The sequence below is a fragment of the Ochotona princeps genome, chromosome 7 (genome assembly GCF_030435755.1).
Source record: "Ochotona princeps isolate mOchPri1 chromosome 7, mOchPri1.hap1, whole genome shotgun sequence".
Lineage (NCBI taxonomy): Eukaryota > Metazoa > Chordata > Mammalia > Lagomorpha > Ochotonidae > Ochotona > Ochotona princeps.
The window spans coordinates 7,312,227-7,339,908 of record NC_080838.1 but is presented as its reverse complement, the minus strand read 5'-3'; the positions used below and the strand labels follow the sequence as shown (position 1 = coordinate 7,339,908).

The 27,682-nt window shown below is 45.6% G+C and overlaps 1 protein-coding gene and 1 non-coding gene across 2 annotated transcripts in view; one reads left to right on the top strand and one right to left on the bottom strand.

The window, feature by feature from the left end:
• FHIP1A (FHF complex subunit HOOK interacting protein 1A) overlaps positions 1 to 27,682 on the top strand; it is a 99,243-nt gene that overhangs the window by 66,388 nt on the left and 5,173 nt on the right. The window contains exons 6-10 of the mRNA XM_004588121.3: positions 5,885 to 5,964; positions 15,245 to 15,435; positions 19,016 to 20,110; positions 26,518 to 26,696; positions 27,058 to 27,196. Of these exons, the coding sequence (XP_004588178.2) occupies positions 5,885 to 5,964; positions 15,245 to 15,435; positions 19,016 to 20,110; positions 26,518 to 26,696; positions 27,058 to 27,196 (1,684 nt within the window). The remainder of the gene's footprint in view (positions 1 to 5,884; positions 5,965 to 15,244; positions 15,436 to 19,015; positions 20,111 to 26,517; positions 26,697 to 27,057; positions 27,197 to 27,682) is intronic.
• LOC118759049 (U6 spliceosomal RNA) lies at positions 15,779 to 15,880 on the bottom strand. Its single transcript, XR_004995956.1, has one exon. It is a non-coding gene; the product is annotated as a U6 spliceosomal RNA (small nuclear RNA).

Here is a 27,682-nt window from a genome sequence, read left to right as displayed (position 1 = left end):
ATGCCCTCTTCATCTGTGGGCAAAGGAAGAAATCACAGGGAACTTGGAAACATCTTGAGAAAATGAAAATAAAAGTAGAACATACTACCCACATTTACAGGAGCCTAAGAAAGTGGTGCTGAAAGGGTGTATAGCTACTAACATGTTGAAAAAGAAGATCTCAAGTTGACGGGGTAACTTTACATCTTAAAGAACAAGGAGAACAAACTAAATTCAGAGTTGGTGACATAGTAAGTATTATAGATGAGAGCAAAAAGAAATGAAATAAAATCAATTAAACTGAGTTGTCTTTCTAAAAAAAATCAGCAAAATAGGTAAGTCCTTCACTATTTTCAGAAAAATAGAAAGATGACTGAAACAACTAAAATTTGAAAGGAGAGAGGGGATGCTATAGCTGATGGCAAAGAAATCAAAAAGTTTATAAGAAAATGTAATAAAGAATTAGGTAAATCAACAAATTAGGCAACCTAGAAGTGGTTACTTTCTAAGAAGCTATGTTCTGAAATAGTCATGAAGGAATAAAAAATCTGAACATGTTTGACTAGTAGGTATATCAGAAGGATCGGTGTTGTGCCATAGTCAATGCCTGTGTTGCTGACATCTCATATGGTTGCCAGCTTGAGTCCTGGCTGCTCTACTTCTGACCCACTTCCCAGCAAATGGGTTGGGAAAATCAGGAACATGACACAAGTGCTTGGGCCCCAGTGACCCATGTTGGAGACCCCGATGAAGCTTCTGGCTCCTGGCTCCTACTTTAGTTTAATTCAGCCCTTGCCATTTCCTAAGAATGAATCAGTGGATGGAGGAGCTCTCTGTGTCTTCCCTTCTGTCTCTCTAACTCTTCCTTTCAATAAAACAATTTGATAAATCTTTGAAAAAGATAATCATTGAAGCAGCAATAAAAACTCTTCTAACAAAACAAAGCCTAGCACCAGACGGCCTTACTGGAGAACTCAACAATGTTCTGTAAATTTTTGCATAAAGATTAGAAGAAACTCATTTTAAAAGGTCAGCATTACTGTGATATTAAAGCTAAATAAAGATGATGTAAGAAAACTAGAGAACAGTTTGCCTGATGAATATTGCTTCAAAAATTCTCAGCCAAACAATCTGCCATGTTAAAATGAGATTTATTCCTAGGATGCAAGGATGGTTTAACATGAAAATCAATCAGTGTCATAAGTAACACAGAATGAGTGATAAAAATCGTTTGATCAGCTCTCAACACAGAAAAAGTATTTGAGAAAACTCAGCACCCTTTTATGATAAAAATACACAAAAACTTGAAATAGAGACAACTTTAGTGTAATAGGGACATGTATGAAAAGCCTATAGCTAACATCATACTCAATGATAAAAGGCTGAAAACTCTCTTTGAGAAACAGGTTGAAGTAAACCTGAAAATGTTACATATACACACAACAGAATGTTCAACTTTGAAAAACGAAGTTGGCAACAACATGTTTGGAACTGGAGGCCGTTATATTAAGTAAAGAAAGCTAAGCACAGACAGGTCCTGTGTCATTTCAGTCATGTGTAGGGTCTAAGGATGAACTCCCAGAACCTAAAAGAATAACTGGAGTTACTTGAGGCTGGGGAGGGAAAGACTGGTTAATGGTTACAGAATTATATGTTATATAGGAATAGTTAGTTAAATAGGAGTAAATTCTGAGTTTCTATTATGTACAATAGGTAATATATGACAATAGGTAATATTAATGCACTGTGTATTTCTCCTTATAGTAATTAGATTGTTTTCACCATATAGAAATGTCAACTGTTTGAGGAGATAAATGTTTTAACCCCAATCGGACATTACATAGTAATGTATATATTATATATGCATTCTATATATATAAGTGTATATGTTAAAGCAGGGTTGTTTTTTTTTTTTTTTTGACATTTAAAAAGGAAGGAAATACTGTCACATTCTACAACCTGAATGAACTTTGGGGATATTATACAAGTTAAAAAAAAAGTCACAAACACAAGTTGTATAATTCTGCCCATGTGGAGTGTCAAAAGTAGTCAGATTTACAATAACAGAAACTACAGAGCTGTGTTGTCTGGAAATCAGAAAGTTATTGTTCACTATAACAGGTTAGTCATTGTCAGCTTTGCAGAATATGTACATTTTAGAGATATGCTATAAAACAATGTGAATATATTTTATACAATTGAATTGAGCTCTGAAATAACATGTTAACTTCTATGATCTTTTTAATCACATTCTTAAAAAAATAATGTAAATTGTTTACAAAGGTTCTAAAACATAGAAGAAGAAACAGTATTTTATGAAGCCAGTGTTATCCTGATTTTAAAAAAAAGATTTGTTTATTTTTATTGTAAAGTTAGAATACAGGAAAGAGGAGAGACAGGAAGATCTTCTGTCTGATTCACTCCTCAAGTGACCACAACGGCTGGAGCTGAGCCAATCTGAAGCCAGGAGCTTCTTCCGGGTCTCCCTCATGGGTGCAGAGTCCCAAGGCTTTGGTCCGTCCTCCACTGCTTTCTCAGGCCACAAGCACAGGGAGCTGGATGGGAAGCGGAGCTGCCGGGACACAAACTGGCACCCATATGGGATCCCAGCATTTTCAAGGTGAGGACTTTAGCCATTAAACTACCACCCAGGACCCTATCCTGATTTTTAAAATCAGACAAAGATACCCTAAGAAAATTATAGACTACTATTAATTATGAATGCAAACAAGGGGTTTCTAAATAAAATACTAAAAAAAAGAGAAGACAAAATAAATGAGGTGGATTATGTATTATGATCAAGTAGAATTTATCAACATTTGCAAAGCTGGCTTAAAATTTGAAAATCAATTAATGTAATATATCAGCAAGATAAAAGAACAATGTCATGTGATCATTTCAGTAGACACAGAAAAAACATTTGACCCGATAAACAAATTTAATACACTAGAGAAAGAAGGGAACTTCCTCGGTCTATGAAAAATTTAGAACTAACATCATACGTCAAGGTGAAGAAAACAGTCTCCTCTAGGTAAAGATTGCCACCCTTATCAATTCTGTTCAGTGTAACCAGAGAAGTTAAACAGCAAAATATACAATTTAAAAGCAGATCAGAAGTAAAGCATTTTGTATTTGAGAAAAATGTGATTTATGTATAGAAAAACCAAGAGACATACTAAAAATTAGAATTAAGAATGAGTTCAGCCTGGTTGTAGGATATAGGGTTAATGTAGAAAAATGGTCTATACAGTAGAGGGGAACAGTGTAAAACTCAAAATCAGAAAATGTCAATTGTTATCCCATCAAAAGAAAAGCAATTAATTTCATAAAGCTAGTATAAAGCATACTGTGAAAACTGTAAGACATTATTAAAAGAAATCAAAGTAGACCTAAACAAATGGGAAAATATCCCAAGTTCATGAATTATGATACTTAATATTGTTCCTGTATGAATAATTACTCCCCAAATTGATCTAATGTTTTCCCTGTGAAACTCCCTTCTTGCCTATGTTTAAATTGCCTAGTTTATTCTGAAATTCATATGGAAGTACAAAACCCCCAGAGTAGCAAAATCAAATTTGGAAAAACGAAGATCTGGGAAAGTAAATAATTTCAGAACTTAATCACAAAAGTGCAGTAACCGTATCTGTGGTTGTGGCATAAGGGTGGACATACAGATCAGTGGGACAGAATTGAGAGTCAAGAAATAATGTGATCATATCTGTGGTCAGTGAGTTTTAAACAAGGTTCCCAGGCCCATTCGGTGGGCGAAACAATAATCTTTTCAACAAATGTGGCTTGAACAATTGGATGCAAAATGCAAATGAATGAAGTTAAACTCTCACTTCACACTGTATATAAAAATTTGTTCAAAATGAAGCACAGACCTAAATATAACAGCTATACGTATAAATTTTTTTTGTATATAAACTCTTATAAGGAAACGTAAAATTAATACTTGTGATGCTGACAGTGATTCATTAGATAGGACAGCAAAAGCATGAGCAAGAAAAGAATGGATAAACAAGTTGGACATCATCACAATTAAATTATTGTTTTGCTTCAGTAGACATCATTCGGTAGTGAAAAAGACAGTCCAAAAAATGGTGGGAACGTTTTGCATGTCATATCTCATAAGGTACTTTTCCATAGAATAATGAACTGTAATTCAAAGGTAGATACTCAGATACCACATTGAATATCCATAGAGATTTGGCAATAGATAAAGAAGTTACCTAACTAAGTCTGGTTTTTGTATTTTGTAGGTGTTTGTATTTTGAGTAGAAAGAGAAAGATCTCCCAAGGATAGGTGATGCCAAGGCTAAACCTTTGAGAATAAATAGGAATTGGCCTGTGAAGAAGGCAGGAAAAGACATTCCAGAAATAACACAAATGACTTAGAATGAAGTAGAATGTGTTGCTTTAAGTATATGACAGTCTACAAATGGCCATCTTCCTTCCTTTTCTATTTATTTATTTTACTTGAAAGAGTTAGAGGGAGAGACAAAGAGAGGAGTCTTCCAGCTGCTAGTTCACTCCCCAAGTGGCTGCAGTGTCCAGAGCTGAGCTTCTGCGAAACTGGGAGCCAGGAGCTTCTTTCAGGTCCCCCACCTGGATGTAGGGGTCCAAGGCCTTAGGACATCCTCTGCTGCTTTCTCAGGCCATCATCAAGAAGCTGGAGCAGAAGTGGAGCAGACAGGGCTCAAACTGGTTCCCATACTGGATGCTGGCACCACAGGCAGAGGATTAACTTGAATTTCCACGGCCCCAGCCCGAAACATATAGCCATTTCTTTGCAATTCTGTTCTAGATGTCACTGACCAGATTTTAAGTGCATCCTGCCTTCAAGACAGACCAGCGTTGTTCCCTCCTGTGCAAAGAATGAAAACCTGAATTACTTAAGTGATACAGAAAACTAATAATAAAAAAAGCTTGCTCTCAAAAGGATATAATTTTTACAGTACGTCTTTGTATATCTTCCTAGTTTCCTAATTGGGAGTTTATCTTTGATTTTTGGAAATTGAAGAGTGAAAGATTTCTTTTTCTAAATATTTATTTTTGTTTGAGAAGCAGAGTCACAGAGAGGGAGAGAAAGATAGGTATATTCGAGTTCACTGCCCAAATGGCCACAACAGCTGGAGCAGAGTCAGGCCGAAGCCAGGAGTCTGGGGCTTCATTGTCTCCCACAGGGTGCGAGGGCCCAGTTCCCTCAGCCGTTCTCCGTTGCTTTCTCAGGTGCGTTAGTAGAGGGCTGGCCTGGAGATGTAGCAGCCAGGACTTGAATCAGTGTGCTAAGAGGAGATGCTGGCATTATCTGCTGTGGTTTGACTCACTGTGTCACAGTGCTGGCCCAGAGCTTTTTCTGTTTTAATGAACATCAGGAAAATATATTCCTGTACCTTCAGCACTACAGAAAATTGAACTAAGAAGAATGTTCCAAAGCCAAGAGAGAAACTGAGTCTAGGGGCTGAGACCTCTAAAGGAAGAGTTGGCCAGGTTAGATGCAACTTCCTCTGACATTTGTCTTTTGAATAACCAGTGCCGTATTTGGAAATAACAGCAAAACAAATGAGCTGAATGTGAGCCCTGTGTCAGTTTGTGTGTACTAGGGAGACGTTGGGGGTGTGTTTATCTGGATCATTAAAAATTGGGAACGTGAACATAAGCTTTTTTTTTGGTAGGAGGATAATTCTGTATGAATGGCATAATTCCAGGTATTGGATTTGCAATAAAATCCTCCAGAAGAATTGATATCCTGAGTACGCAGCCTCCCTGGCAGCAACAGGATTTTTATCAAACGTGCTTAAAAAAAAGTGGGAGATCGTTCTGTTTTGTAATTCACCACGTGTGGGGAGCAGGGCTCTCATTTCAGTGTCTGAAATAGAATGTGTTGATTGTTTCCCAGCTTTGTGTGGTGTCCCTGGCGCTGTTCAGAACGCTCATTGGTTTACATTGTGAAGATGTGATGTTACAACTGATTTTAAGGTGAGTTGTCTTTTTTGTGATCTGTCAAGGAAAATTTACTCGGTTGTGTTATCATTTTATTTTCTTTTGCTAATATGACCTAATAAGGACCATGCCTTTAGGGAAGAAAATCGTCAGGGGTATCAGTTATTTCAGTCTTACTGTTAAAAGTATCGGGGGAGAGGGGTAAATGCTTTACATTTGAAATATACTCATGGAAACAATAGATAGGATGCTTGAAAGCTCCAGAAATCCTGTGAGAACTCTTTGTGCATTGACGCTGATTGTCCTTCTCCTGAAGGGAATCTTTGTTATCAGTTTTTAAAATAAAGGCGTATTTATTTATTTGTTTGAAAGAGAAACAAGAGATCTTCATCTGCTGATTCACTGTCCAGATGTCCATAATGGCTGGAGTTGGACTAGGCCAAAGCTGGGAGGCTGGAATGCATCCCTGTCTCAAAGGACCCAAAAGTCAGGCCCTCTCTGTGGTTTTCCTAGGTGCATTAGCAGGGAGCTGGATCCAAAGCTGAGCAACAGGGACTTGGACCTGCATTCGTCAGCTATGCTGGTGTACAGGCTGTGGTGTAACTCACCATGCGACAATGCAAAGCCCTTAGGGATCTTTCTTATTGAAAGCAGCTTTTCTAAAGATGAAATGTTTACATTGGATAGGTGCTGCTGCACTATCCAATCTGAGTGTTTCCAGTTACATTCAGTAAATATCTCCTGTGTTTTTGTGTGCAGCTCAGAGGAGAGTAACGCAGAGAGCGGGTGAATTCACATGGACACACATACCAGGCTTCTGACGTTGTTTCCTTTAGTAGTGTCGCTGGGAATGGCTTCAGAAAGAGGCTGGCAGAGAATCAAACTATACTGTCCTTAGGATGACCTTAGTTTGGGAGTTTAGGTAAAAAAAAAAAACCTCAGGATAACCATGTCCCAGCTGGGGCCTGCTATATATCATCTTCTCTGGATAGCATGGTTCATTGTTAACTTGGAGATTTGCTCCTGAAATGCAGTGCAGAGTTCTCCAGTCCTCAGACTAGACAGTAGTGTACTTCATTCCTCTTTTTCTTTCCCTCTGCTTCCCACCACTCCCCTTCTCTCTCCTCCCCTTCCCTTCTTTCCAAGCCACAATCCTGAATCTTGGAATTAACTCTTAAAGTGAGACCTTCTTGGACAATACAGAAAACTGGGAGTAGTTCCAGAGTTCCAGAGGGAGAGCTCATGCTCCTGCACTCTCTGCCTAGCAGTGTGGACGCTGAAAGAGGCAAGCACTATAACCAGGATCTTCTAACATGTACCTCCCTCCCCACCCTGCTTCCTCAGTGGGATTTCTGACCCTTCCTTGGACCTGGCCTTAGGAACGAGGGTGCATGAAGCTGACAGCAGAGGAGGAAGGGAAACTCAGGCTTTTTCCTATTTGCCAGGGAGGTTGCAGTTTGTGTAGAGGTCCCCAAGGAGAAGGCAGCCCAGGTGGATGTCCATAGCAGATCCATTGAGGTAGCTCTGAAACAGTCTGGAAGTGTCAACGTTGGATCTCGGGAATAGCAACAGTGCTAGTGCCTGGGAACCAAGTAGAAATGCAAAGTCAGCCCCTCCTAGATCTGTGGCATCAGAAATGCAGAGCGGAGCCCTGAGAGGTAGGTGTTGACCAGCTGCGGGAGATTCTGCTGTGTCACCCAGCATCCCTGGTCTCAGGGATACAGTGCTGTGGATGCAGCATCCCATGTAGGGGAATGATCGAAAAAGTGGTTGGTGGCATATTGCGGAGGACCTTAGAGCGTTCTCATGGGAGAGTGTCACTTTAGGTTTAAGCGAGTTATTTTCAATAGTGATGGAAAGTAACTAATTTTAAGGCATTAGCAGATTACAAATCTGATCATAAACATACACCCTGGGTAGTCTGGGTGGAACATTTTTTTTCTTTTTTTTAATTAAATGATTTTTTAAAATAATCTTACTTAGTTGATTAGGGTACAAAGGGTCAAGGGCTACAGGAAAGTGGGTTATACCATTGTTTCCACACTAATATCATTTTTTCCCATCTGGGGCTAGGGGAGAAACAAAGGGAGAAGCCCCACCCAGCCTCCCACCCATCCCCAGTCCCCAGTGTGAGGCAAGCTCCGAGGGTCCTGCTCAAACAGTTTTGATAGTTTAACAAGTCTGGATTGCTGCTAGTCTCGCTGTTCCAGTCGCGATGAAACCTATTTATAATCCACTGGCTGACGTAGTTTATTCATGGTTGGGGTTCTGAGATCAGCAATTCAGTTGGTGGGATCTCCAAAGAAACTTCATCTGAGATGATCCCAAACCTGATTCCTGTGTGAGTTTGCCAGTACAGTGTCTGGCACAGTCCATCGCCCCAGTCAGCTTATGTACATGCTGGTCTTGGCAATTGCTGGATCAGTTCTGTTTCCAGCCCTGTCTTCTGCGTGAACCAGTGGGTGTTGTAGTCCAGCCCGATCCTGTCCACTTCATACTTGGTCCTCACACAAACCAGTGGGAGCTGCAGCCTATTTGGGGCGACTTCCATAACCCCCACCAGGTCTGCCTCCTACCCTGGTTCCCATGTATGCCAGTATGTACCGCAAACTTGTTCAGTCTGCCCCACATGCCATTTAGCTCTTGTACTTGTCAATGGACATTGAAGCCTAGTTTGACCCAACCAACCTGCTGTCCAGCCCACACACATACTGGCAGGTGCCTTTCTGTCTAGGCACCCCTGCCCCTGTCCTTTTTTCGTGCTCTGGGAGTGGTTACCCATGAAGGAGGTGCCCGCTATCTCCCTCCTAGGCCACTCCAACTTCTGGATTGTGCACTTTCCAGGTGGTTCTGGGATTTAACTTAACAGAATTGGCCCGCAGTGCCAGCCTCTGCCATCTGAATCTGTGGCAAAGTCCAACCAACCCTCACCCACTCTAATTTTTGCTTGCATCAGTCGGAACAGTCAGCCTAATCTGGCCCTTTCCCAATCTAGCTCACATGAGGCCCACAGGTGTTGTACCCTGCCTGGTCTGGTCTGTCCCATCCCAACTCCTCCCGGCTTTGCCTCCTCCCCCCCAGTTCTCATGTGTGCTGTTTGGGCACTGCAAACGCGTCTGTCACGGCTCACCTCACCTTGGCATTCCTTAATGTGCACTGGTATGTGTTGCGACCAAAACTGGCCTGAGCCACACTCTATGCTGGTGCTTGGATTCGCCAGTGGTTGCTGTGAACGGGTTCAGCCTGGTCTGCCCCCCACCTATGCCATATGTATGATGGTGGGTATTTTCCTCTGGCCTGGTCTAGGTTGCTCCATATCGTGATTCTTGCACTCATCTGTAGGGGCTGTGTTCCGACAGAGGAGTTTCCCAAGCTCCTCCTTCAGAACCTTTCCCTATGCCAGGTCTTGTGCATACTGGTGGTTCCATGGGCCAGCCCTCATTGCTGGCCTTCAATCCATTCCAGTTCTTACCGTTGGATGTTTCAGTCCAGCCAAGGCTTGTCAATACCGAGACACTGCTCACACATGGCTCAGTAGGGGCAGAGACCCAGCCTAGTGCATTCTACATCTACCCAGGTTCTCCAGAGCACCAGATGGTGCTGGCATCTGGTCCAGCTTGGTGTGCCCAGCCCCAGTCCACATTTTTGCCTAGGGGATTGCAGCCACATCCAGACCGGAACGCAGCCCCCACTCCAGCCCATGCACCCTCCCGTGGGAATCCCAACCCAGCAAGGGTGTACTCTCAAAACTCCCCCATAATCTATTCCCAACCCTAACTTGCGCGCATGTTAGTGGGTGCTCTGAACCAGTTGTCTTAGTCCCTCACCTGTCTCAGCCTTTCCCTTCGATACTGTGCCATAGTATGCCTGCCTCATGAAGACCAGTTGGGGTAAGAGCCTAGGTCGGAATGACATGTGCTCCATCCTGATTTCTGTTCTTCCTTGTGAGTTGAGGTCTGCTTGGCCCTGCCCAGTCCACCCCTTCCAGTTGCAGCTCGGCCCACCCCACATCCTATTTTAGGATGCACACTGGGGTGCTGCTGCCTTGACCTGCCCAGACTGTTGTGGGTTCCTTTACCCGTAAGTGATGGCAGGTGCCATGGTCACTCCTGGTTTAGCCCATTGCCACCCCAGCTCGCGAGCTAACCTGCAGGACTTGTATTTCCACATGGCTGGGCCCACACTTCCCCCACAGACTTTACTCCTGGACCAAGTTTTCTCACGTGCTGGTTAGTGTCTTGAGCTGCCAAATGAGAAGAGTCCACTATTCCACCACCCAGTCAAGTAATGGTACCTAGCCCTGCCAGACAGGCCCTCATCCATAGCTTTGGTGTGGACTGGTGTGTGGCAGTCAGTAGTGCTCTATGCTAACAGCCCATCTCAGAATTCCTAATTTAGCTAGTGAGTCTGTCTGGCCCAAATAGATTTTATGGACACTCCCCACCAAACCATCCGGTCTCAGTCCCCACACTTGCCCGAAAGTTTCATGACCCTGTTACTGCGAATCACCCAGAATTTATCTCTCACCTACAATAAAACTGGCCATATTTATGGGTGTCCCTAAGCAGCAATTTCATATCCTAAAACCCCAGAGCTCGCTGCTGGGTGGCCAGCAGACAGAGCCTGGCACCATTTGGTGCACTGCCCGCCCAAAGCCAAGGACTTGTTCACTGCCTTCAGATCATTCATTTTCTAATGTAAAAGAATTGCTCTAGTTCTCCATTCAGTCTACTGATATGACAAAATGCATTAGCAAGGCCTAAATGAAATTCAGGAGGATCTGGCAAAGCCAATTTTATTGCCAAAGCAAGTCTCTGGTTTCAATTTGGGTGAAATGTGTTGTATCTAAGTGTTAAGTTCTTAAATACTGCTTCTCTGATACAGGACAAGAAGATGTCTTTTTCAGTATACCTGGAAGCCTGGTATTGGCCAGGAGGTACAGAATTTGCCTGTTCTGGATCACCAGGTCAGATTTAGCCCAGGTGCTGTAAGGTTTGCTGACTGCCTAATCAGTGACTTTCACAAGATGAGCTCCAGTCTCCTTTTGCGTGCATGTAAAGCAAGCATGTTTTATATTAAAACTGTCTTCAGAGATGGCATTAGCAGTGGCTGTGACTCCCTGCCCTAAACCCTGTGAAGATGGAGAAATAATCTAATGGTTGAAATACATATATATGGGGCAGATGCTTTGCTAGGGCACTACCTGAAGGGCATGTTAGAGTGGAGTAATGCGGGGAGGTGCTGCAGTGGACGTGAGGAAACAGCCTGCCCTCCTGGTCCTGCTGTCTGAGATGGAGTTTCTCCTTACTTTTCTCTAATGGTGATGACTGGGTGATGATAATGAGATTCCCTGCCCCTTTGCTCCTTACTGGCACTGCCTCCACCTGTACTGCTGTCGCACGGTGAAATAGTGTGACGGGACTTTTCAACAAAAATGAATTGGGCACACAAGAAAAGTGGGGCTCTTTCCTCTAACCTGATTTGAGTCTACCCATTTCCTATTTGGCTTTTGGGTTATGTTATCTCATAAGGTTATTGGGAGGGCCCACTGCAGTGTTACTGGTATCTTTGAGAACGGGTTTGGAACACTAAGATGTCTCACACATTTAAGGGAGGGACATTTCCTAGAAAATACACTGTCTTTTCTGATTGGGAATCTATGTTAACAGCAAGAACATTTAAAAAAATGTCCATTCAAATCATTTAAACTTTATTGTAAAGATAAGAAAATCAGTTTTATATTACACGTTTTATTGTTGCCGGGCAGTCATTCAAATGTACATGATAAATGTGTGGATCTGAGAGGCAATAGAGCAGCAAAGATTATGTGAGTGATTTTAATGAAGTTATTTATTATCTGATAAAAATAATAACTGCATGTCAATTTTTTTGTTGCAACTCAAATACTCTTTAATTATCGATGTTTTGAAATGATAATCCATTTCTAACTGATACAAGTTTCTTTGATTTAGCAAGCCTCAGAAAAGTATGTTGCAATAAGGTGAATCCTGAAAGCTAGGCTCTGGGGTAACAGCATCCTGAGGCGCAGGTGTCTCCCTCCACGGCTGTGATGGAGGTAGGCTGAAGGCAGGCAGTGGAGCGACGTATCTCCCCCAGACCCTGAGGTGCCCTAGGTTAGACAGAATTTAGTTGCTTCATACCTTCTTCAACACCATTTCTGAGTATTCTAGGTAGGTTTTCTTCCCTCACCGCCCCCCCCAGACTACTGATCCATTGTCAAGTTTATGAACTGTATTGCCTGTTAGGTTCAGATGGAGGCTGTTTGTTGTGCTTGAAGAGATGCTGTGCACATACTTTAGAAACATTTCCACCTTGCATAGGATTGAGGGTAAAGGCCCAGCAAGCCTTCAGTGAAGATAAATAGAAAAAATATTGCCAAAACATCTTTGAAAACAAACCACCTTCTGCAATCCACCTATGGTGCCTGCTGGTGCATTGCCGTGGTTCCTATCATCTAAAAAAGAAGCACTTTGCTTCCTTCACTGTATTTTATAGCTTTGTGGTTTTTAAGTTTATTTATTTCAAAGGCAGAGCCACACACACACGTATTCACACTTTTGTGGTCAGCATAGAGGTAGGCAATTTGTTATCGGTGCTTACCACTAAATTTCAGAAGTGAAGATAGTTTATTTGAATAAGTGATATTCAGCACAAAAAGGGAAATAGCCCAGGGTTACTGTGGACTGGGGAGATGAACAGGAGAGACTGAGGGAGGGCTTCAGATAACCTTGACCTCTGGAATCAGCTGTTCTTTAATTTCCAATTTTTTTTTCTTTTTACTGCTTCCTAAATTAAAATCCCCAAACAAAATATAATGTATGCAAAAATATAGTTTGATGACAAACATCAAACTCCTGTGGCATTTCGGCCTTCAGCAGCCGCTGTAGTTTGATCATTGACATTTGTATTCATTCTGCCCCTTCATTCTGTGGGATAGAGGATCAAGGTATGGCTTTTCTACACTTTCCTCTGGGATGATCCCTGTTTGAACACAGGGGCGGGGAAGGGGGATTCTTATTTGCATGGACTCCCTGATTTCCAGCCTCTTTCTATTGATATGGAGTCTCGTAGGTTTATTCAGAAGGAAATTTTCATTTCTGCTGGAAGCATGTCTTTGCAAAGTTGCAAGTTCCCGATAACTGCTTTTTCCAATGCAATTTCAAGCTCTCTGCTGGTGGTATTTGATAAATAGTCTATTAGCTTTGATCCAGCATTCCATTTTTTAAATACTTCAAACAAAGGGTAGAAATCTATGTATATCAACTTAAATCATGAAATATGCTTGGTTTGAGCCACCAGTCATTATTGAGTTCCTGCACTATATAAAAGCACCAAAGCAGTTTATTTTTTAAATAATTAATGATCACAATAAACCCTGTGTAATCTGAATTTCCCTTGGCCTTACTGGCCTAAGGAAAAACAAGACTTCACTCCCACAAGCAGCCTAGCTCCCTGGCTCTCAGCCTAGCTCATCAGCCATGGTTTTGGGGGGTTTCTTTACATGTATGCATGAGCAAGTGGCTTCTGCATCATTGCAATGGGTCTGCTATGTCTCCTGTCCTACCCTGGCCCTGCGGGGTGCCCCCTGCCCCTACTTGTGCTGCCGGGGCAGCACTGCCTTCTCTTGGCGCCTGCTGGGCCCCAGCAGTGCCGTGTTCAGATAGAGGTGGCACAGTACCCCTCTTCCCTTATCACTCCTGGTCACCAAAGCATCTCCACTGTGAGAATTCCCTGTGAGAAAGAGTGCCTTCAGTTTTGACCTACGAGGTCCATTTCCTGCAGTAGGATTCACATACAGGTCTCCAAAGCTGTCCCTCTCTGTACTGTCTGCCCCTCATGCTTCCTGTTGTTCCTCATGCTTTTCAGTAGGAAGTTGAGCTTATGAGAACAGAGAATGCCACACAGACATGGGCAGGTGTGGATGCTAGCGTTGTGCTGTGGGAGGGTGTCTGTTTCCCAGGATGTAGGGGGGCAGAGGGGAGGAGGAGAACCCCCTTGCCTTAGCTACCATAGATAGTTGCAGTACTTCAGAAATGGTTCTGTTTTTCTGAGAACTAAAGGGTAAGTGGCAAGTTTGTCATTTCCCAACTGGAAGGTATTATTAAAACGCTTGGTGTGAAGTACCCACGAACAGAATTGAATCTTTTCTCTTCCTAACTCAGGCTTTTGCAGCGTGGATCCATCATTTATATCAACTTAGGCTTTCCTCATGTAGATCAACAGTTTGAGAAGCGGGAGAAGGCTTAACGTGTATGGGCCTCAAGACATAATCCAGAAAGTTGTACTTTTTTATCTTTTTCACAGAAACCCTTGTTTCCCTTAGCGCTAGCTCTTGAAAACCGAAGGCAGAAGCAAAAGTGTTGCGGTTTATTAAGACATTGTGATTGTGCACACGGGGCCGAGGCACTTGTGGAATTTGGCCTGGATTAGCTATGCCTGTTTACTCCTGTCAGCTCCATCTTTGTTTAACAAGAGGTTTTGTTTTGTTTTTTTGTTTTTTCTATTAAGAAAGCAAGCCATTGAAAACAGACTTACCCTTGCCCACATGCTTACAGGCGTGTCAGGAATGATTACCCAGACATGATTTCTTGTCTCCAGGATCATAATGACACTAAAATATTTTTGGTTACACCGAATCTGTTTTGTGTGAAACAGAGTCAGGGGACCCAGTGTTCCCTGGTGACTTCCTGGCCATTAGATTTTCTGCTCATTCTTGAGAATGAGAGAGGAGGCGTATGCTGTGGCGTGGCAGTGTGTTGCTGTCACTTAGCACCCACTGTGAGCAACGGCTTGGTGGACTTCAGGACAAAGCTGCCGAGGCAGGACCTTGCTCTAGTAGCACACCGTGCCACAGAGGCAAATCCTGAAATCATTGTGATTTGTGGTGATAGCAGTCTAGGAGAAGGCTGTGAACATCATGGAGGGAGATGATGAATGAATACTGTCTCAGAGTAGGGAGCCAGGGAGCCTTCCCACGTGACACTGGAGCTGGCCTTTGCGGGATGGCAGAGAACAAGCAGACGCACTCCAGGTGAAGGTTCTGGTGGGTGCAGAGGCACGGCTGTGAAGGGGATCCTGCCGGAGATGATTAAGTTGATGGACGTTAAATTGCAAAGGGCCCCGGATGCTATGTAAAGAGGTTGTCCAGGCAGAAGAAAGACTGCCTTGATGTATTTTAAACAAAGGAATGAGCATGAGGTGGCTAGGCAGACAGACGGAGGGAGAGGCTGCGTCTGCCCTGCCCCCATCAGTCCCGACCCTGCTCGGAGCTGAAGGTCACTCCTTGTCGTCCTAGGTACCTGATCCCCTGCCATCACATGATGCTGAGCCAGAGGCGGGCTGTGAAGGAGAGAGACTGTTATTCTGTGTCTGCCGCCAAGCTGCTTGCCCTGACCCCTGTCTGCTGCTCCAGCGGGATCACTCTGACGCTCGGGAACCAAGAGAGGGATTACATCCTGTGGTCCAAGTGCGCCCAGGACGCTCCAGGTAGGAACTTGCTAAGGTCTCCATCCCTCCTTGGGGTGTGCATTTCTGTCCTAGACAGGACATAATGGCATACCGTAGAGTCCAATGTCTTTTTTTAGGAATGCCTGGGAGGAGTCTCTGCATCCTCAGGTCATGAACACTTTGTAATGAATGTTCATTGAAATGCCTGGCCATCACCTGATTGGTTGATATAGACCTTTTTTTTTTGCAAAACATTGCACAATTTTTATTATTAAATGAGAAAATCTCGTTTGTTACATCGTCACATTGCTAGTCAGAGAAGTGCTGCAGTGATGAAGAAAGTCAATGTTGGATCAATCAAAGTCCTCATTTCTACAACATAAAAAATATGGAACGCTTCACAGATTTGTGTCGTCCTTGCGCAGGGGCCATGCTAATCTCTGTATCGTTCCAGTTTTAGTATGTGTGCTGCCGAAGCGAACACCAGACCTTTATTTGTTATTTTTTAAAGAGTTTACGTATTTTGATTTGAAAGAGAGCAGAAGACAAAGAGAGGTCTTCCATCAGCTGGTTCACTTCCCAAATGGCCACAATGGCCAGAGCCAGAAGCCAGGAGCTTCTTTCTGACTCCTGTGTGGGTGCAGGGGCCCAGGCTATTTGCAGGGAACTGGATCGGAAGCAGCCGGGACAGGAACTGGCACCCTTCTGGGATACTGGTGCTTGCCAGTGGAAAATTAGCCAACTATGCCACCGAGCCAGCCTTGGGCCTTCATCTTAAGCGGGCTTCCCAGTGTCTCCTTGGAATCCAAATGGGAACACCTGTGCTGACGTGGTTTGTGAAACCAAATGGTAGTGAGTGAGCTGGAGTCGACCGTATCTAAAACTAGCCTTTATTTTCATTTTCAGGAGACTGATTTGTGAATTATTTATCTATCGATAGTATATCACTCACTATAGATGATGAAATTCATGTTATGACAGCAATAACTGTTTCTGACAGAAGTTAGAATACTGCCTATATGCTGGCTATGAATCACCTCATCCAGGCAACGTTTAAATCACCCACTCTGTTAGCCTTGACCCTCACAGGTATCTGAACACCTTTGATGTTCATATGACTCTCTTAGTTCAGAAACATTCTAGCTGTCCTGCGACTGCTGGGAAATGTCCAGTCCTGACATTGACTCAGGTGTGTTCCGGCACCTCCCCACCCCCAACAACGTCAGTCTTTCCAGTCACCTGTAGTCCTCTTAGATAAAAATAATTTTTTAAAGATTTATTTATTTTTATTGAAAAGGCAGTATTACAGAGAAAAAGAGAGATAGAAAGGTCTTCAATAAGCTGTTTTCTACCCAAATGGTCACAGTGACCAGTGCCGCACTGGTTCAAAGCCAGGAGTCAGGAGCATATTCTGGGTTTCCCATGTGGGTACAGGGATCCAAGGACTTGAACCATCCTCCGCTGCTTTCTCAGGCCACAAGCAGGTAGTAGGATCTCAAGTGGAACAGTTGATCTTGAGCCATGCCCATGTGAGATGCTGGTACGATAGATAGAGGCTTAGCTTGCACAGGCGTCTAGGTAAAATAGATTTAATAACCAGGCTACGTGACTAAGAAAATATTGACATACTTGCCATAAATGCAGTTTTTAGAGATAAAGGTTGTCTTATCGGTTCTTGATCTTTATATAAAAAACTGCATGGAAACAAAACTTTTATGTGACTTTATCTTAACTGTATTTTCCTGTTAGGTAAACCAGTTTGGATAGACCAGTTTGGATAGCTTATATTTTCCTCATCTAAAAGTTGTTTTTGAAAAATTTATATCTTGGGAACTGGTACCATGAGTATCAGATTAATCCTCTGCTCATAGATTTGGCTCTATCTATCTACCTATCTATCTAGATAAATATAGATATAGATAGATATCTACATCTCTCTATGTATCTATCTCTCTATCTGTCTATCCACACACACACACCGGTCTGAATCCTGACTGCCCCATTTACAATCCAGCCCCGCTGGATTGTGGCTTGGAAAGGCAGTGTAGAGTGGTCCAGAGCCTTGAGACCCTGCATTCGTAAGGGAGACCCTGAGGAAGCTCCAGGCTTCCCAGATTCAAACCAACGCAGCTCTGATGGCTGAGATCATTTAGGGTGTGAGCCGGGAGCTGGCTGGTCTCTATCTCCATTGCTGTGACTCTGCCTTGCTGATAAAAAGAAGTAAATGTTTGAAAAAAAAATGTATATCTTTTAAATGTATAGTGATAGTTTTAAGAATGGTTATGGCTTACCATTCAGATTAAATATGTGATTGTCTATTAATGCTACCTCCTTTACCTGTGTGATTAATGCTTTGAAGAAGATAGAAATGCTCACTGGGTTCCTCCCAACAGTTTATAAGTTTGCCACAGTTAGCTCTTAGTTCTCCAATGGCTGATACCAGGTAATGGATTTCTGATAACTATAGCCAAGACCATACTGTTTTTATGTCTTCGGTGAAGATATTTTTAAAATATATTTATTTATTCTACAAGTATTCATTTTATTTGAGAGACTGAGATATGAAGATCTTCCCTCCACTAATTTGACTCCCTAGATGCCTGAAACAGCCAGGGCTGAGCCAAGTTGAAATCAGGAGCCAGAAACTCAATCTAGGTCTGCCTCATGGGTGGCAGGGATAAAAAAGACTTGAGCTTTTCTTTTTTTCCTCAAGACTTATTTATCTTTATTTGAACAATAAAATACAGATTTACTGAGAGAAGAAACAGAGAATGATCTTCTCTCTACTGGTTTACTCCCCAAATGGCTGCAGTGGCCAGAACTAAGTTGATCTGAAGCCAGGAGCCAGGGACTTCCTTGGGGTCTCCCATGTAGGTTCAGGGGACCAAGGCCTTGAATTGCCCTCTGTTGTGTTCCAGACCACAAGCAGGGAGCAGGATGAGAAGTGGAGCAGGTGGGGCACGAACTGGTGCCCATATAGGATGTCAACACTTGAAGGTGGAGGATTAGCCTGTTTAGCCACAGTGATGGCACCAGGATTTAAGTTTTAATGACTGCCTCTCATGGTATGCATTGGCAGGAAGATGGAACTGGGAGTAGAATCTGGATTTTAATCCAGGCACTCTCAAATGGACTGCAGGTGTTCCCAGGGATGGCTTAATTTCCATATCAAATGCTAACTCCTGTGAGTGTATGGCAAAAACTTAGCTGTTTTTATTACTTAGAAATTGTTGGGGTTAGAGTTGTAGTGTTGTGGATTAAGTTACTGCCTGTAACGCTGACATCCCATATGCTAGTTCGAGTCCTGGCTGCTCCACTTTCTATCCAGCTCCCAACGGGGCACCTGGGACTTTAGAGCCTGGGCCCCCTGCATGCATGGGAGAGACACTAATGGAATTCCTGACTCTGGACAATGGATGGAATTCCTCTATTTGTGTTTCTCCCTCTGTCTCTATAACTGCCTTTCAAATCAGTACGTTCATCTTAAAAAAAAAATCATGTAATTGGAGGTTATTGTACTTGAAGCAGGTGGTGAGACAGTCAGCCTGAACAAGCTCTTGTGGTTCACCCTGCAGTGTCCTCCCCCGTCTTGTTCTGACTGGTCTTTGCCTTGTTGCAGGATCCGCGGAGCAGCAGCCCCCAAAGGAGTTCTCCCCGTCTGCCTGCATCGTGGAGTATGGGAAGGCACTGGACATCAGCTACCTGCAGTACCTCTGGGAGGCCCACAGCAACATCCTGCACTGCATGAGGGACTGCCGCGGCTGGTCCGCCCTGTATGACGGGGACTCGCCGAACCCTGAGGTGTTGCTGCGAAACCTCACGGAGGACAGCAGCGCCATACCATCCGGCCCCACCTTCCGAATCCCACAGCAGTTCCTTGGAAAGAAGGGGCCACCACTGGCTCCGAGAAGGGACAAGGGCCACAGTGAGCTGGAGTGGGACGACAGCTACGACACGGGCATCTCCTCGGGGGCCGACATAGGCTCCCCCGGGCCTTATGATGAGGTGGAGACGGCAGGCCCTCCTGTGCCCATCGATCCTCCCAGACACATCCAGGAGATGAAGAAGAATGCCATCCTGCTCTTCAAGGGGTCCTACATCGAAGAGTCGGACTTCCAGGACGACGTGATGGTGTACAGGCTGTGCGCTGAGAAGGACTCCGAGGATGCGCGTCATCCGCAGGAAACAGCGAGGCCTCCCGCCGAAGGCCAGCCCCAAGGTCAGAGTGCCCCCCTCAACAATGGCCCCCTCCCCAGCCCGCAGCCACAGGCAGAGTCTGAGGGGGCGCATCACCCGGAGAGCGCAGTGCTGCTGGAACCAGAGCAAGAGACAGGGTCTGCAGAAGCCCCCACCTCAGCCTCAGAGTCTGCACGTGTGGGCTCTGAAGCCAAGCGCGCCTCCAGCCCCACAGCTACTGGCCCAGAGAGTGAAGATTTCATTGCCCAGTATGACCAGATCATCAGAGAGCTGGATTCTGGCCCCGAGAGCCTGTTGGAACCAGACTCCTTGCTTCTCACAAAGCAGGAGGAGGGAGAGAAGCAGCAGCCCAAAGAGGAGATGAAGGAGCTCGAGGAGGAAGACGAGGAGGATGACTTTGACTCTTTCATCACAGAGAGCCCTGCCATGGAGACTGTGCCTTCCCCGTTTGGGGTGAGAGATGAGGCTGCTGTGGGTGCTCGGCAGCCTGGGAGGACTCAGAGCACCCCGTTCACAGGTGACGAGCAAGCATTGCTTGAGATCTCTGCTTTTGAAAGAGAGGGAAGGAGGAAGGGAGGGAGGGAGAGAGAGACAGACAGAGAGAGTGAGAGTGTGTGTGTTTGTGTGTTGGAGCAGGAGAGTAAGGTAGGTAAAAGTCACAGACCATTTCTGTGCAGAGTAAGGAGGAATGGCTTTATTTTCACTCCACCCTTCCGGGCATTGATGGTCCTGTTTGTCCAGTAAGTTGGGAGTTTGTTTTTACCCGTTAATAACCTTTCTTGAGGTGTTCAAGATCAAGTTGTGGGATTGATTAAACCACACAGGAAACCAGACCCATCCTTGAGTAATCTTAGATCCTGTAGTCGAATTTTAATTCTCCTCCTCGTCACTTGTTTGTGTGTGTGTTCTAATTAGGTAGCCTCTCCCTCCCTGGAAGGTGTACTCTGTGCGAGCAGAACTTATGCGCTCTGTCCCGTGCCAGCACCTGTACGGTGGACAGGACACTTGCAGGGCAGTAGCTGTGTACACACATCGGAGGCCTTGGGCTCACTGTGCTTTCTCTGGGAGTGTGTTTCAAAGAATCACAAAATTGTCAAAAATACTTTGACCAGACCCATGTAAATACACACGCTCTCCTAAAGAGTGGGTGCATTTAAGCAATATTCTACCGAGCAGAGGTAGAAGTCACCCAAGAGGCAAAGAGATGAAGGTAAGGAATTCTGACAGCAGAGCTCCTTAACGGGAGGTGGGCACTGTGGCACAGCGCATTAAGCTGTTTCTTGCATTGCTTGGCATCCGGTGTTGAAGCACTGGTTCACATCCTGTCTTCACTTCTGATCCTGCTCCCTGCTAACGTGCCTGGGAAGACAGAAGGTGGTGGCCCAAAAGTTTGCGCTCCTACCACTCACACAGGAGACCTGGGTGGAGTTCCTGGCTTCACTCTTGCCCGATCTTGTCTGCCTGTTGTGACCAATTTAGGAAGTGAATCAGCACAGGATCACTTGTTCTCTCTTTTTGTTTAGTTTTTTTTTTTTCTCTGTTGCACTGCCTTTCAAATGAAGAAATCTTTAAAAAAGAAAAAAGAAAACCTTATGAACTGTTACCCAGTGAACTCTTGAGTCTGCGAGTGGTGCTGCCCAGGGAACTGCCACAGAGGAGAGGGTTCATGAAGTCCCAGTTTGGCGTTGGAGTTCTGGGTGGTTGTACAAGGAGAGGTGCTGGGAGGAGGCAGCATGGACAGGGGGTAGACGGTAGCTGTGGCATCAGGCTGTGAGCAGACCCCAGCTTTAGCACCTACCCGCCACGTGGTCTTGACATCCTCAGCACTCCATTTGTCCATTTCCGGACTGGGTTAGTAACCAGAGGAGCCCCTAGCAGCCTCTGCTGACCTGCCAAGAGCAGCTTGGCAAGGAGGGACTGTGCTGCCACCTCCCCAGGTCGCCCCCAAACACCCGGGAGCAGGTGCCTTCTGGTCCAGCAAGTGTACCTCCGTGATATCCCTAGGCGCTCCTCCCCCAATGTTTAATTCATGTATTTACTGATGCCTGAAGATTTATTTAAACAGAGAGAAGGCTTTTAATTCCACAATTAAAAGGCTTGAAGTTCTAGTTGAGATAACATTTCAGTGTGAACAAGTTTTAATTAAAATTCAATCAGTCAGTCAATCATAAGTAAAAGGGATTAGATAATCTTACGGTTCTGTCTGATAAGGGGAAGGTAGTGGAGGGGGCCAGGAGAACTTAGTTAGAGAGAGGCAAGCAGACTTAGCCCGGCTATGAGCCTTCACCGGAGGCCCGCCCCATTTTACGCTCGCCTGGTGGGAAATGCCAGCCTAATCCTGTAGCCCTTCTTAGGATGCCCTGTCAGGCCGCCCATAGCTGAGGAAGATTGCTTTTCATCATACTGGCGCTTACACAGAAGAGCTTTGTTCCCAGGAAATGTGTACATTGAGGAAGCAAAAAGGAATTGGGGACTAAAAACAAGCACAGAGTGAATGTGAAGCTCATGAAAGGGTGTGTTTCACCTGCGAGGCTCGTGGACGGTAATGTGCAGTGCCCGTCTTTACTACACCTTGGTAATTACAGCCAGGAGCTCTTCCTGTTTGTCCATGAAACCAACACTGAGCTTCAGGAAGCATCTTATTTTCCTCCCGTGCAGGCTTGCTTTGCAGTTTTCAGACTTGTAAGTGTGTGTGAGAGCGGGAGGCGTGACTTCCTTCCCTCCAAGGAATTCCGACTTTGGCTGCACTGACTTTGCTTCCAGGGCACAGCGAAGTGTTCTCTTTACCTAATTTTGTTATTCACCTATTCAGCCATCCTTTGTTGATTCCTCAAACTTGACAGGTCACAAAACAAAAGAAATTCACGCGCTTTGAGAGCAAAGACATGTCACGCCCTGTTAGTCGGAAATGAGTCTGTAGTTGCTATGTGTAGAGTCATGAAGGATCCCCACAGGAGTGGGAAAGACCTCCAGGAGCTCGGGGTGCTAACGGGAGGTGCCCTGGTGCAAAGGATAGACCCTGGCAGCCTGCCTGCGGGGGTGTGGACTGCGTGGGCCAGGGAAGTGGGAGAGGAAGCCAGAGCGCAGTGGATGCCAGGTTATGGGCGTCAGAGTGCCAAGCGGAAGAACAAGGGCTTGTGGCTCAGGCTCAGGAGAAGCGCTGGCAGCGGTACAGTTGGGGGGTGCCATGAGCAGACCCGTGAGAGCCAAGCCGTGTGTGGGAGCGGGCACTGCAGAGCAGAGGCTGGTGCTGGGAAGCCTAAGGGAGGGCCTCCGGGAATTTGTAGCAGAAATCCGGGTGCGCCAGCACTTCTGTCCTGCAGTGTCATTCTTGGGAGGATGTCCACAGCCCTGTTCACACTCCTCTGCTGTGATAGACGCACACATCAGGGCAAGCCCGGGGACAACCCCAAGGCCCGCCTGATGAGACTGACTGTATCCAGTATGCTATAGACATAGCTCTGTATGTACTGAGAGGGGACAGTCCCCAGGCCTAGTAAGTGAAAAAGAAAGCTACAGAATGGTGTCTAGAGGCTGTTGCTGTTTATTTAAAAACAAAAACTGAAATACACAGCCGAGTTCAGACACACACGCATGCACACAGAGGCACGTACCACTTGCTTCCCCGGGCCGTGTGATAATGTGATGGTGACGGCACTGGGAACAGACGATCCAAATTAACGCTCTGACTCCCTTGCTTAGCATTCAGCCTCGGCGTTTGGTTGGCGATATATGCCATCAGCTGCCTCCGTGGGGTGATTGTATTGAGCTGATCCCTGGAAAATGCTGACAACACTGGCTGCTACCTGGGAGGTGATGTGAATAGAGTGTTTTCTGTAATAGCTGAGACATTGTTAAATATGTAAAACTTTTAAAAAATACATTAGAATCTGGTAACTGGAGTTTCCTCTGGTGGGAAGGACTGTTTTCATTTTATAATTTTTTAAAAAATTTCTGTTGCAATAACAGAGCTGTTACTGGAACCAGCCCTGAGGCAGTGCTGGCGGGGGCAGGTGGGCACTGAGGCCGGTAGGCAGGAGCTGTTTCCTAGGGAGGACCTGCAAGGCCGAGGCGCCAGGCTTACGGAAGCTCCATCCCTGTAGCCGGGGACCCAAAGGGCCAAGGAGCCGTGATAGACTGAGGCAGGGAGCTAAGGGAGCAGATAGTAACAAGAGCTGGATGGGGAGTTTGTCCTGCTAGAAGAGGAGGGCGTGAAAAAACACACCCTTTACTCTGACCATCCTGGACTTTCTGAATTGTAGCTGAGCAATCTGATTTTTGGGCTGCGTACTGGTTTCCCCTGGCAACTGCTTTTCTGGTGAATAGTTTTTTTTTTTTGTTTTTCAATGTGCTAGAAACTAACTAGGATTAAAATGGGTTTAAGATTTGTTTTTCTTATTACAAATACCTTAGAAATTGTAATTAATGACACTGATTGATGATCATGGTGACCTTTGGGCCTTGACCTCATTTTTTTAAAAAAGATTTATTTATTTTTATTGGAAAGTCATAAAGGAGGAGAGACGGAGAGGAAGATCTTCTTTCTGATGATTCACTCTGCAAGTGACTACAACGGCCAGAGCTGAGCTGACCTGAAGCCAGCAGCCTCTTCCAGGTCTCCCATGTGGGTGCAGGGTCCAATGTCTTTGGGCTGTCCTTGACTGCTTTCCTAGGCCGCAAGCATGGAGCTAGATGGGAAACGGGTGCCCCTGGGATTAAAATTGGCACCCATCTGGGATCCCGGTGCACGCAAGGCAAGGACTTTAGCTGCTAGGCTACTGCGCCAGGTCCTTGGCTTCACATTTGTCCATCCAAGGCAGTGATGACACAGTCTTACTCTGCAGGGTGTGAGGTTCGAGTTGTCCTCCTACCCCCTCTTGGGATTGTAATGGCCTTGGGTTGTCATCACCCCCGCACCCTTGGCCACAATGCTCAGCAGTCCTCATGTCCATCGGGCAGTCTGATAAGCACATGCGCATTGTGCGACCTGAGAAGAGACAGTGAGGAATCACATGAAGGGCGTGTGGTTGGCAGAGAACTCTACCCAGGGGAACAGGTGAACGCAACTTCAACCACTTATTTTTGCTCCAGCTGGAAGGAAAGATTCGGATCCAGGGACTGTAGGGAAGCAGGTATTAGGACCTGGGGAAAGACCGGGTCACAGGTTGACCAGGCAGCCCTTTCCCTGTCAGTGGAGGCCAGATGCCAGGCTGAATGTGTTTGGCCAGCTGTCCCAGTTGTTTATGAACTTCTCGGAGGAGGGAGGTGAGGTGGAGGGGGTGATGGTGTCTGCAGTTCATTGGCTACTATGTTACAGGAAGTGACAGAGGGGCTCTGCCTCATCCCAAGACTAGGATGTCATTGCTAAACTCCATGAGAGGGTGGTGCCTCTGTCATTTTTAGAGAAAAGGAGAGACAGAGAGATCTTCCATCCACGGATTCACTCATCATATGGCTGCAAAAGTCGGAGCTGGGCTGATCCAAAGCTAGGAGACAGGAGCCTCCTTCAGGTTTCTCATGTGGGTGCAAGGGCCCAAGGACTTGGGCCATCCCCCTTTGCTTTCCCAGGCCATAAGCAGAGAGCCGGATCAAAAGTAGAGCTTTCAGAACTAGAACCAGTGCCCGTATGGGATATCAGCACTGCAGACAGAAGATTAATGTGCTAACCCACCCTGTTGGCCCTGCCCTTGTCGTTTTGGGGGGATCCCTTCCCACACGGAGACATCACTGGTCTTCCCCAAGACAGGAGCCTTGTTTTACCCTGTTTCTCACCTATGTGGGTAAAAGTTGCATAAGCGGTATGCCCATTTCTTGCCAACAGCTGTGCTTCCTGGCAGAGCAGTATGTTTTCTCTGCCCTTGGGGTCTCTGGGTAAAGCATCTGTGAATGATGAAGCCTTCACAAGGCGTGGTTACTTACCAAGGGTTCTGTGCTTTTGTTATAAATATGCCACTGTTCAGTGGCATCATTAATGGCTCCACTAGGGGAAATACAGAGTTTTCATGAATTTTGTTTAATGGATCCATTTTATGGTAAACAATTTAAGACATCTTCGAGGTGATTTTACTGAGGCCCGTATTATTTGCTGCCCCCCGTGACCTGAGCCGTCAGGCACCTGCCTGCTGGTGCCCCACAGCTGCAGAGGCTCCTCTGTGCCTCATCTGGCAACCTGCTCTGCCATTCCTAGGGATCTTCTTTTTTTCAGAAATCTGTGACACGTCAAACCGTGTCTCTTCTCTCAGGTGAGAATCAAAGATTGGTTGCCGAGATACCAGGCCTTCTCAGGTTAGAGCCCAGGAGACCATCCTTGGCCCCCAGTCTGTCTCTCTCTCCTGCTCTTCCATCTTGGCACATTTACTGAAGCAGACTTTTTCAGGCTGTTTGTTCAGGGCAGAAAGTCCTTGTTCACGCTCTTCCTATGTGGTAAACATGGCATGTCTTTGCTTGGTAGGGCTTTTTTTTTTTTAATAAAGTTTTGCTTTGTTTTGTTTTTTTTTTTTTTTTGGGTGGGGGTCACAACACTCTTCTTGATCTCTAAAGTTTCTAAGCAATCCCATCATCCACAGCATCAGGGGCTGATAAATATCTGTTGTGAACATTTGGCAACCTCCAGGAAATGGAGAAGCAGCATAGAAAAGCATATTTTAATGTTTAAAGATTAAATTATTTGATGTCTGGTTATTTCTTTCTTTCCTTCAAGGTCTCTGGTCATTTGCAAAAAGGGTCAAACTCCCCGTGGAGTGGAGTGCCACTCATGATGGTGATGGTGCTTTTTTTCTGTCGGCCTGAGGCAGCGGCAGCAGCGGCGGCGGCCTTGGCCTTGCGTGTCCCTCTGGGTTTGCACCTGCTGGGCCCACGTACAGTTGTTGAGGAATGGCGTGCCCACGTGCCCAGCCAGCACTGAGGCCTTGTGTCTTCCTGCAGGCCCGTTCATCAGTGTGGTCCTGTCCAAGCTGGAGAACATGCTGGAGAACTCTCTGCATGTTAATTTGCTGCTGATCGGGATCATCACTCAACTCGCCAGCTACCCCCAGCCACTGCTCCGCTCCTTCCTGCTCAACACCAACATGGTCTTCCAGCCGAGTGTCCGCTCACTCTACCAGGTACGTCTGTCAGCTGTGCCCGCATCCGTAACCTCTGTCTCTCTGCGTGCTAATTCACTGGCCCAGTTTATCCCTCTCCCTTCATGATTTTGCATTTTGCTCAAAAAGCCCTCTGGTGCCATTTACCTTCTTTCCTGTCCTATTAAGCTAGCTATGTAGAATCTTTTGGACAAGGTGCAAAGCTTCATTTATTTGATGTTGTGAGGGTGCCCTACCAAGCATGTGCCGGCAGTTAACTACGAGCCACTGCCTAATACCCTAATAGTTGCAGTAATGAGGGCTGCACCTGAACCAGACATTGATACCCAAGAGTGGAATTGCATTGTGAAGCCACTGGCATGGCGAATGTTATTTTTAACAGGTCCTTGCGTCTGTGAAGAACAAGATTGAACAGTTTGCGTCTATGGAGAGAGACTTCCCAGGACTCCTCCTACAAGCCCAGCAGTATCTGCTCTTCCGAGTGGACATGTCTGATCTGACCTCGGAAGCACTAACCAAAGGTCAGCCAGCCCTGCGCAGGGTTCTCTCCTTTACACTGTTGCTCCATTTCCCAGATGCTGCCCATCTCTTGCTGGGCCGTGGAAGCATCTGAAGACAGGTGTATTTTACAGGGCGAGGATGAGCCCCTCCTCGTGTTCTCAGGCCTGAAGAGAGGTCCGCCCTGCCTGGCCGAGCCCATTTTCCCTGGAAAGGAATCAGCTGGACATTTGTGCTAACAGAAAGGATCAGGGAGGAGCTGCTATGGGGGGTGTTATCTGGGCAGAATGCAGAACACAGCATACTTGCGCCAGCAAAAGGCATTTTGTGCAGCCCCCTGAGCTATTTGTTGGCCAGCCCTGTCCTGAAGAGGCTACCTGTTCTCTGTATTATGTTTCCAGAAGCCCTCAGGCCAAAAATAAATGTGCTGTCGGGCTCTGTGAGGTCAGGATGCAGTCATTTGGATGAGGAGAAGGGAGGTGTCTGCTCAGGCTGAAGTTTCTGTCAGT